We start from the raw sequence: 11,057 nt of genomic DNA, 5'->3' as shown, positions 1-11,057 counted from the left end.
TTTGCTTTTCGGGTGTGGAGTTTGGTGAGCTCTTTATAGATTTTGGAGACTAGCCCTTTGTCTGATATGTCATTTGCAAAGATCTTTTCCCATTCCGTTGGGAGATACTTTGTATCAAGATGTTATGTGTCAGTAGCTTGTCAATTCCTGATAGCAGCAACTACCTACTACACTGTCCTCTTTCCCAATTACCTGTGCTAACTGCTCCCACTTGCCTGCTGCTGCTCGACAAAGGTATGTGGCAACCCATCTGGCTGCTCTAGCAATGCCCTATCACCTGGACAGGAGACACCAAGGGCTCCTCTCTCTTTGCCTAATATCCTCAAGCTCAGAGCTCTCTGGAGCCCTCATGAAACATCCCTGGACTGCTCTCACCTCTTACAGAATCCTCACCCTGCATGTATTTTGATTGGTGAACTTCACTTTCAGTCTGATCTCATCTCCTTACTGGCTTTTATGCATTCCTCATAATTTCAGGTCCATCGAAGGCAATATGTGACATTTTACAGAGGCATAATGGATGCGTTTTATGTAACTGCTAGAGATCTATCACCGAAGAGGGCATGGTTTGCAGTTGTACTCATTCTGGTGCCTTGATCCAATTGCCCTCCTCTCCCAGATAAGTCATTGCAATCTTTCAGCAAAGGTTCCCACCACTCCAAGGGGAAACTCCTTTATCTTATTAGCATGTTATCAATAACTTCTGGTGCTGGACACATTATGTGACTCTAGAGGGGTCTCTGGGATGAAAAGGCTGCCCAAACCCCCTTGACCCATCATGAAAGCTAATTATATATGGATGGACGGGTTACTTATGTCACTGCTAACTTTGTCCTCAAAATCACCCTCTCAATAAGCATAGGTCCAGAGAGAATGTAAAAAGAAGATTTCATGATGATGGCTGTGGTCACAAAGGCCCATTTCAGACTCTCAGACAGGCTGAGACTGGAACCCACCTGAGACTTCAGAGAAAATTTTCAAAATATTACTGGGAATGAAAATTGCCCAAGAAAAATGTTCTCATGTGCTTTTTAGCAATGGACTTTGTTACCTAAAGGACAATACTACTAATATAATATTCTCAGTTATTTAGAATCACTTTTTGATCTTCAAAATTAATAATTATATCTCTCCTAATTTTTTTTTAATTTTTTTTTCAACGTTTATTTATTTTTGGGACAGAGAGAGACAGAGCATGAACGGGGGAGGGGCAGAGAGAGAGGGAGACACAGAATCGGAAACAGGCTCCAGGCTCTGAGCCATCAGCCCAGAGCCTGACGCGGGGCTCAAACTCACAGACCGCGAGATCGTGACCTGGTTGAAGTCGGGCGCTTAACCGACTGCGCCACCCAGGCGCCCCATATCTCTCCTAATTTTTAATGCACATTTGGTGTTATATAGGCTCTCTGGTTTGGTCTAATTTGCCTACTTGGGGGTCAGTCACCAGATCAGTTCAGTTATCAGTCCCATTGACTTCCCTTTCTAAGGAGCCACAGAAAAGTCAGGCTCAGAAAGAGGAACTAAGAAAAGTCAGTGGGAGTTAACCAATTACTCTTATTCACATACAATAAAAAGTATCAGCCTCAGATGCACAGACAGGTGGATTTGTGATATTTAAGGGTCCTCCCTAATTCACTTTTATTGGAACCATCTCTTTCTTGGCTTTAAATTTTCCAACTTGACCACATAAACAGTTTCAGAAACAATATGACCACAGAGGGTGCTGAATTCAAGGATGGATATGTCAGCTTGTTTGAAAACAGTGTCATGACTAGAAAAAAATGTCAAACCCCTGGAGTGGTGAGTCTGAAATTCATCTCAATACAAGGAAAAGAGGTTAAGTTCCAATGAATATGACCAAGACTTTGCTGCCACCTACCCTCCATCCCTAGATCTGGCCTTCCTTCCAAATGCCACACAGCCCCCATGCACTCTCTTCCATCTGCAGAGTTAACAAATGGTGTAAAGCTGATTCTCACAGACTGTCCCTATATGTCCTCTTGATTGAAAGAAATCTGAAGATACTACAACACTCAAAGTGAAGGTGTGGCCTAGAGCAAGCATGGTACTTGGGGGACATCCCACAGCAAGCCACCAGTAACTTCTCTATATTGGAGAAGGTGACCCAGAGAGCCCCTACCCCAGAAGTGCTAAGAATTAAAACTCATGGTCTTATAATCAGTGATTCCAATTTCCTTTCTGCTAAAGGAGAATGTCTAGACACAGAATACCAGTTATCTAGTTTTGATTGATTTTTCTTAGGTTGGAATCCCTAAAAAAAGACCTTGAAATGAGAATTTGAGAGCAAGTAGTTAATTTGGGAGGTGGTCCCAGGAAGTACCACTAGAGGAATAGGGACTTGAGGCAGGAAAGAGAAGCCAGCCAACAAAGCATGTGAGATACATCAGGACATCACTGTGGTCAACTGAGGATCAATCAAAATGTTGTAGAACATGGCACACCCTTGGGACAGTGGTGTCGAAGTTGGGGTATGAACCTATCAAATACCACCATGGTTTGCTGAGGGCTATTTCCAGGGGTATTAACTTCAGCCTATCCATCTTTGGCTAAGCATACCAGAGAATGCCCTCAGGCGGAGAGCTGGAGGTACTTGCAGTAAAAAGCCCTCAGTATGCACTGAACAGTGAACACAGACACAGATGGGGTACTGATACTGTGAGATCAGCCAACTTTGACAGTTGGGTTTTCTGAGCCCTGTGTACAATATAACTACCCTTGTCTCCTCTCTTGGGTGAATACAGCTCAACATCATTGGACATTGTTGTAGTTTGGGCTAGGTAGTAAATGGTGAAGAAGTAACTAGAAAGATAAGGAGAAGTTTAACAAGGTTTGTTTGTAAAATTTCTTGTCTCCCTAAATGCCAGTCTCCAGTAATAAGAGCGTCTTTCTTCCTCCTGATACAGGGAGGGTATCTTTCACATGAAAGTTTCATGATCTATTTCAGGGAAGAAGGAGGAGGGGTGGGCAGGGTCAGGGATCACAGTGACCTTTCTAAAACTCCTTCAGCTTGAGATATTCCAAATATGCCAAGGTGTCATATTTTGGAGTAGCATGCACTGAACTTCCTCATATCAAATAATAAAATCAGTTCCCTAGAAGAAAACCCTGCAGACTCAGGAGGCAAGGTGATTCTAGATTTTCAACTACAGATTTTTTGGTTAGGCCATTTAAATGTCCTAACACTCATGGAAGTATCTAGCACTTCTCACCCTAGCTATGCCTATTACCTCCAAAGGGCTCTGGCCTCTAGCACTCCACACATTTGTTAACTCCAAGAGGAATAAGCTCTATGGAGCCAAACTTTGTATGTGACACTCCTTATTCTGAAACTTGTCATGGTTTCCCATTCCCTACAAAGGGTCTCCACAATCCACACCTAGCCTGGCTTCCCAGGGCAGCATCCAGCCAATCTATCTGCTGAGATAGGGAGAGACAGTGTCACTTCCAACAACCTCCCCTTTGGAACACCCTCCCTCCACCTCTCTGCACAGCAAAAAAAAAAAAAAAAAATCTTATTTGAGGAATAAGACAAGACTTGCCTCCTCCGTGAAGGCTTCCCAGATCACTCCAGTCCACTGGGCCCTCCCTCTTGAGTCCCACAGACAGCCCTCACCCACATGACCCATGCAGATTTTGAACACACCATTTTATGCTGAATCTCATTAGTTTATATATGCCCATTGGGATGATGAGGCCCTGGAAGGAATGAGCAATGTCTCATACTTCCTTCTGTTTCTGCAAGCTCCTAGCAAAGGGAAGGCAGGCACATGCATTTTTGTTGACACTGCAAATGGAAGATAAGACCACACAGATGCACAGAGCAGAGACATGTGTCTTACACACACCTAGACTCCCTTGGCCTACGCTCAGAGCCTGGAGCCTGCTTCCGATTCTGTGTCTCCCTCTCTTTCTGCCCCTCCCCCATTCATGTTCTGTCTCTCTCTGTCTCAAAAATAAATAAACATTAAAAAAAATTTTTTTAAAAAGGGGGTGTCTGGGTGGCTCTGTCGGTTAAGCGCCCGACTTCAGCTCAGGTCACGATCTCACGGTCCGTGAGTTCGAGCCCCGCCTCCGGCTCTGGGCTGATGGCTCAGAGCCTGGAGCCTGCTTCCGATTCTGTGTCTCCCTCTCTCTCTGCCCCTCCCCCGTTCATGCTGTCTCTCTGTCTCAAAAATAAATAAACATTAAAAAAAATTAGACTCCCTTGGCCTAGTTAGTGTTGGGATATAGTAGGCACTTGTTTGGTGAATTAATTAATTTATTAATCAACCTCTGCCCTTAGCATTGATAGTACCATTATTTTCTTTTTTTTTAAGTTTTAATTTTAATTCCGGTTAACATGCAGTGTTATATTAGTTTTAGGTGTACAGCACAGATATTCAACAATTCCATACAACACCCTGTGCTCATCACAACAAGTGTACTCCTTAATCCCCATCATCTATTTAACCCCTCCCTCCTCCTTCCTCCTCTCTGGTAAAGTGTTACTTGGGTTTCATGCACCAGTCTCAGAGTTTTAGTTACATATTTGTGTTTTTATTTGGGCCTCTTGGTCTACTCAAAAGGTCTCTATGTCCCCAAATCTACTTTACAAAACAGAACTCAGTGACTGTGTTATTTTTCCCTCAATATGAAAAATAAATAACCTTTGAAGGGAGACAACAAATTTGAGGGCCCTTTTCATTTTCTTCTTTGGAACCAAAAACATCAAAGTTTGGTACACTTGGGACCAGGCACCCATGGTTGCTATGGTACCTTGTCGTGTGAGGGATGGAGGATCTTCCCACAATGCAGTTCTCTGCAGATTCACAGGGACTGGGCAGATAGAGCACACAGCAGATGCTGGGCTCATCTCTGTCTCCCCTGAACCTAGCTGAGGGCTCTGCAAATATAGGCAAGTGTGGTCCCAGATCATGTCTTACAACCCATTTTGTATCTATAAATAAAGGAGAATGACCCTAGGGAAGCAGTTCTGTACACAACAATGTGGTGAAAAATAACAGAAATGGATATAAGTAACACAGGAGGCTCAGCATCAGGAACCAGGGCATCCTGAGCAAAAATGGCAGTCAGGCCAGGAAGGGCTGAAACAGAGCCCTGGAGAATGCTGGCAGGATTCTCTCTTTGTCCACAGTCCCAGCTTTTCTCTGCACGTGACTACATTTTTCTCTTTGAATCCCCCTTCCCTGCTACCAGCAAAGACACAATCACAGTTTGAGCTCAACACCTCCCTATCCTCCCCACCCCAATCCAATCAACTGTGCCCTGAGACATGGGATCATACTTGGTGAATACAGTCCACCCCTGTGGGTGAGGGAGCGTAAAGAATTCACTGTGAACTGTAAACACCCCCAAAATGCATCTACAACAGACCTCCTACAAATGAATGCCCAAGGATCAGTTTTATTTATTTATTATTTATTTATTTATTTATTTATTTTTAATATGAAATTTATTGCCAAATTTGTTTCCATACAACACCCAGTGCTCATCCCAACAGGTGCCCTCCTCAATGCCCATCACCCACTTTCCTCTCCCTCCCACCCCCCATCAACCCTCAGTTTATTCTCAGTTTTTAAGAGTCTCTTATGGTTTGGCTCCCTCCCTCTCTTTTTTTTTTCTTTCCCCTCCCCCATAGTCTTCTGTTAAGTTTCTCAGGATCCACATAAGAGTGAAAACATATGGTATCTGTCTTTCTCTGTATGACTTACTTCACTTAGCATAACACTCTCCAGTTCCATTCATGTTGCTACAAAAGGCCATATTTCATTCCTTCTCATTGCCACGTAGTATTCCATCATGTATATAAACCACAATTGCTTTATCCATTCATCAATTGATGGACATTTAGGCTCTTTCCATAATTTAGCTATTGTTGAAAGTGCTGCTATAAACATTGGGGTACAAGTGCCCCTATGCATCAGCACTCCTGTATCCCTTGGGTAAATTCCTAGCAGTGCTATTGCTGGGTCATAGGGTAGATCTATTTTTAATTTTTTGAGGCACCTCCACACTGTTATCCAGGGCAGCTGCACCAGTTTGCATTCCCACCAACAGTGCAAGAGGGTTCCCATTTCTCCACATCCTCTCCAGCATCTATAGTCTCCTGATTTGTTCATTTTGGCCACTCTGACTGGCGTGAGGTGATATCTGAGTGTGGTTTTGATTTATATTTCCCTGATGAGGAGTGATGTTGAGCATCTTTTCATGTGCCTGTTGGCGATCTGGATGTCCAAGGGTCAGTTTTAGAGCAAGGGACACTAGGATATGAAAAAGTATGCCCCAGGTCTCTGAATACTAGGAGGGGAAAAACCCATTACACAAGTCCATTTATAAGAGAAAAAACAGACTATGCTAAATTATTTGTTCCTAGTGGGGACACTGGCAGATGGGATCTCCTTTAATGGTTTCTATGTAGTGTTGCACATTGTAGGTGGTTATTTTGCCTTGTTTTTGTGATAAATGCATTTTCCACTTGTCTTTGATTAAGGCAGTCCAAAAGCAAGTGGGAAATTACAAAATGTGTATGATAATCAAGGTGATCCCTACCCATCCAGCTGTTATAGGACAGGTCTGTGTTTTCTTTCTCTTACCCTAAGTTTCCTGGGCCATGACATATCCCAAGGCTTAGAGGCACAATTACATGAGCCTTGTCACATGAGTCCAGGCCCAGAAAAAAATTATCTTTCAATTGAAATCTATCAGTTATGAACTGCTGCTTAGCAAAACATCCCAGAACTTGGTGATTTAAACAACCAGAGTCCATTTTTTGTTCACAAATCTGTAATTTGAGCAGGGTGTAGAGGGACAGCTCATCTCTGCTGCATGTCGGGGGGGGGGGGCCCCCCCCACTGTAATGACTCCCCTTGTTCCCAGGTGGGATTGCCTGTCATCTGGGAGCTCAGCCACATGTGGCCAGGAGCCTTGGTCCCCTCCACGTGGCCTCTCCCAGGCCACGTGGGCTTCCTTCCAGCATGTGGATTCCAACAGGGACCATCCCAAGAAACAGGGAGAAGAAACTACCTGGGTTTTAAAACTGAAGTGAGAGAATCACATCAGCCATGTTCTGATCAAGCAGTCACAGAATCCATATTCAAGTGAAGGGAACACAGACCAATCTCTCCATGTGAGGAATATCAAAAATTTGGGGACCTTGTTTGAAAATGACCACAACTACATATAGCAGATACAAATGTTGGAAATTAATCCTGGCAGGGTGAAAGCTTGGCTTTGTTATTTAGAAAATACACCTCAAGGTCAGAAAACCCTCTTCTTTCTGCCTCCACTGCCCTGGGGGTCTCATAGGTTCCACCCCCAGCCTAGCCCAGCCCAGGCCTTACCAGCAACACTGGGAGCTTAGTGGCTGGACATTCCCACTGAAGTCTGACCTAATACTAGGGAAAGGACTATAGGGAGAGGGATCACAAGGTGTAAGTTCAAGAATCATGAAGGGAGAAATGGGGAGGAGTGTTCTCAGCCATCCTTGAGTTAGTAGCTTAATGCAGAGTGTTCCAAGGATCCAAAACTAAAGCCCACACTTGTTGTAGGAGCTGGGACAAATTGAAGAGCAGAAAAGCCACACCTTCAGCACACAGTGAATTCTGTATAGCTTAGATTAGGGGTCAGCAAACATTTTCTGCAAAGGGCCAAAGAGTAAATGTTTTGAGCTTTGCAGACTACTTACACTTCTGTCACATGTTCTTCTTTGTTCTTTCAAAACCCTTGAAAAACATAAAAAAACATTCTTAACCTATGGCCATACTGCTGGCAGGATTTGGCTCACAAAGCCATAAGGTTTCTGACCCTTGGTTTAGCCCCTCCTATTCAAAGTGTGGTCGAATCAGTATCACCTTGCAGTTTGTTAAAATACAGAATCTTGAGGTGCCTGGGTGGCTCAGTCAGTTAAGCATCCAAGCCTTGATCTCAGTTCCTGTCTTGATCTCAGGGTAGTGAGTTCAAGCCCTGTGGAGTCTACTTTTTAAAAAACGCAGAAGAATGAAATATGGCCCTTTGTAGCAACGTGGATGGAACTGGAGAGTGTTATGCTAAGTGAAGTAAGCCATACAGAGAAAGACAGATACCATGTGTTTTCACTCTTATGTGGATCCTGAGAAACTTAACAGGAACCCATGGGGGAGGGGAAGGAAAAAAAAAGAGAGAGAGAGAGGTTAGAGTGGGAGAGAGCCATAGCTCTCTGAGAACAAACTGAGGGCTGATGGGGGGTGGGAGGGAGGGGAGGTGGGTGATGGGTATTGAAGAAGGCATCTTTTGAGATGAGCACTAGGTATTATATGGAAACCAATTTGACAATAAATTTTATATATTTAAAAAAATTTTTAATAAAAAAAAATAAAAAATTTAAAAAATGCAGAATCTCAAGTCCACTCCAGAATTCAATAAGTCTTTGTGTAGACTATGTACCCAACTGCCTTCTGTGTACTGGGAGTGTGTCTAACTGGTTACTGGGAAGCCCTCTTGTGTGGCTGCACCCTGATTCCCTTCTGCTATCAGGAGCACACACCAGGATCCAACCAACAACCAACAGAGAGAAGAGTCTTCCTCTAAACATTATGATAAAAATGGATTCTCCACTGGCTCAAAACAACATCTAGTTGGCTTCTCCCAAGTTTCCACCAAAATATCCATGAAGGCACAGAAAATGTGAAAAATTCATGTGACACTTCTGCTATGGTTTGAGAACGTGTCCGCAAACTGTTCAGCACTCCTCCCACAGAGGTGGGGTCTGCATCTCCTGTCCTTGAACCTGGCCCACTTCAGGGACACATTTGTTAACAGAATGCAGAAGAAGTGTTGAGTCAATTCCAGGCAGGGTGGGAAAAGTCCTGCAACTCCACAGGTCCTCTTCATGGGATGGGGGACAGCTACCATCTAAGTCAATTACCCTGAGACCACCACTCCAAAGAAGCCACCTGTGGGTACCCCGACCAACAACCCAGATCTGTTCCCAGCTGGCAGCCATGTGAGAAGCCATCTTGGATTCTGTCTGCCCAGAGAAGCCCCAGCCAATATCTGGGGAGGGAGATGGGAGTGAAGTGGAAGAGGAAGAGTTTCTTTCAGGAGGAGACAAGCAAGTCTATGAAGAAAATGGTTATGGAGAGGTACAGGTGGTGGTCACACTCTAGAAGCCAAATGCATTGATCTCCAGCTGAACTATAAACTAAAGACCACTGGAGATGTAATGGGCTACTGTGGGATGTAATGCAATTCCAATGAGAAGGTCTTCCTCTTCTTGGTCTAAAGAGAGTGACCAATCAGGGCTGAGGGAGTTTCTGGGATGTGGGACTTTATTTACAGTTTAAGAACAAGAAAGTTCCAATTCTTTAGGTAGATTGACCAATTCATTCTGTAAATTATTCCCATTTGATATTTGCTATGGCAAACAGGATTGAGGGAGAGAAGATGTCTCTGCTGAAATGACATATCTCTACCTACACCAGACAGAAGTCCCCATAAAGCATGTGCAAGAATGAGCATGTTGCTTATCACACAAGTTCCTTCTTTAAAGAGGAGGGCTAGGGGCGCCTGGGTGGCTTGGTCAGTTTAGTGTCCGACTTCAGCTCAGGTCATGATCTCACAGTCCGTGAGTTCGAGCCCCGCGTCGGGTTCTGTGCTGACAGCTCAGAGCCTGGAGCCTGTTTCAGATTTTGTGTGTCTCTCTCTCTCTGCCCCTCCCCTGTTCATGCTCTGTCTCTCTCTGTCTCAAAAATAAATAAATGTTAAAAAAAAATTTTAAAGAGGAGGGCTAGTGCCAAGCCCCAGGCTGAGTGTGAACCATTCTGGTTTAAGGGAAAGGGATTTCTCAAGAGGTGTCCTTCGGATTGCCTGTGAATGAACTGCTATCCCTCTCCCACACTGTGCAACCAGCTCACCCAATCACCAAGTCTCCTCCCATCTGCAGCCCTGGAAATCTGACCTCCAGTTACGTCCCAGCTCAAAGACATTGTGTAAGAGGAAAAAAAAACACATTTCCATCTTGACGACTCAGCAATCTGAATTAAGATAAACCTGTTTATAAATATTCAACCTGTCAGAAAAGCTTCATAAGTTCCTGTTTGCTTATGGAACAGCTTAATTGCAGCGACTGTCTGGAGTGCCAGTTGGTGTCTCAGACTGGTGTAAATACCATTAACCCCAGGAAAAACGTTGCATCCCTGAGAACCAGAAGCAAATTCCTAAATCTGATGGAGGGCAGGGAGGGAAAGCCATACATTCTTCTACACATAAAGAGAAACAGCATCCAATGAAAACTATGACTTCATACCCTGCTGAGTCTGGAGGTCTGGAAGATGAGCCCACTCTACCACAAAGATGGTAGACTTCCAGGGAGGCTTTTGGCATGCCCAGGGCCTCAGTTTCCTCCACCTGCAAAAGGAGACCATGGACTCAGCCCTTTCAGAGGTCCCTTCTGCTCTAATGAAGTGACACAGCCCTGCAGAAGACTAAAGACTGAGAACGTAGTAATGGCCAACTGTACAGTCATGGGAAGGAACAGCTCTTGTGCAAGACTGGGGGGTTCTGCAAAAAGAATGAAATCTTGCCATTTGCAACTATGTAGATGGAACTAGTAGGTATTATGATAAGTGAAATCAGAGAAAGACAAATATCATTTGACTTCGCTCCTATTATGAATTTAAGATACAAAACAGATGAATATAAGGGAAAGGAAGCAAAAACAATATAAAAACAAGGAGGGGACAAAACAAAAGAGACAAATACAGAGAACAAACTGAGGGTTGATGGAGAGGTTGTGGGTGGGGGGATGGGCTAAATGGGTAAGGGGCATTAAGAAAGACACTTGTTGGGATGAGCACTGGGTGATATACACAGGGGATGAATCACTGGAATGTACTCCTGAAATCATTATTGCACTATATGCTAACTAACTTGGATGTAATTTTAGAAAAAAAAAAGACTGGGGGATTCTGGTGATCACTAAAGAAGGTACAGTGAGGTAGTTACTGGCAGACACTGTTGGGACTTCACCCAGATGGCCTCAAATCCTTCTCGCCATTTAT

General features: G+C 44.0%; 1 protein-coding gene across 1 annotated transcript in view; it reads left to right on the top strand.

The window, feature by feature from the left end:
- LOC121012067 (dnaJ homolog subfamily A member 1-like) overlaps positions 1 to 9,164 on the top strand; it is a 29,742-nt gene extending 20,578 nt beyond the window's left edge. The window contains exons 2-3 of the mRNA XM_040446817.1: positions 6,512 to 6,592; positions 9,034 to 9,164. Of these exons, the coding sequence (XP_040302751.1) occupies positions 6,512 to 6,592; positions 9,034 to 9,164 (212 nt within the window). The remainder of the gene's footprint in view (positions 1 to 6,511; positions 6,593 to 9,033) is intronic.
- Positions 9,165 to 11,057: the final 1,893 nt, after the last annotated feature.

The sequence above is a fragment of the Herpailurus yagouaroundi genome, unplaced genomic scaffold (assembly GCF_014898765.1).
Source record: "Herpailurus yagouaroundi ecotype Mexico unplaced genomic scaffold, PumYag 196, whole genome shotgun sequence".
In the NCBI taxonomy this organism is placed as follows: domain Eukaryota; kingdom Metazoa; phylum Chordata; class Mammalia; order Carnivora; family Felidae; genus Herpailurus; species Herpailurus yagouaroundi.
The sequence above is the reverse complement of the archived record's forward strand: the minus strand, read 5'-3'. Positions and strand labels throughout refer to the sequence as shown.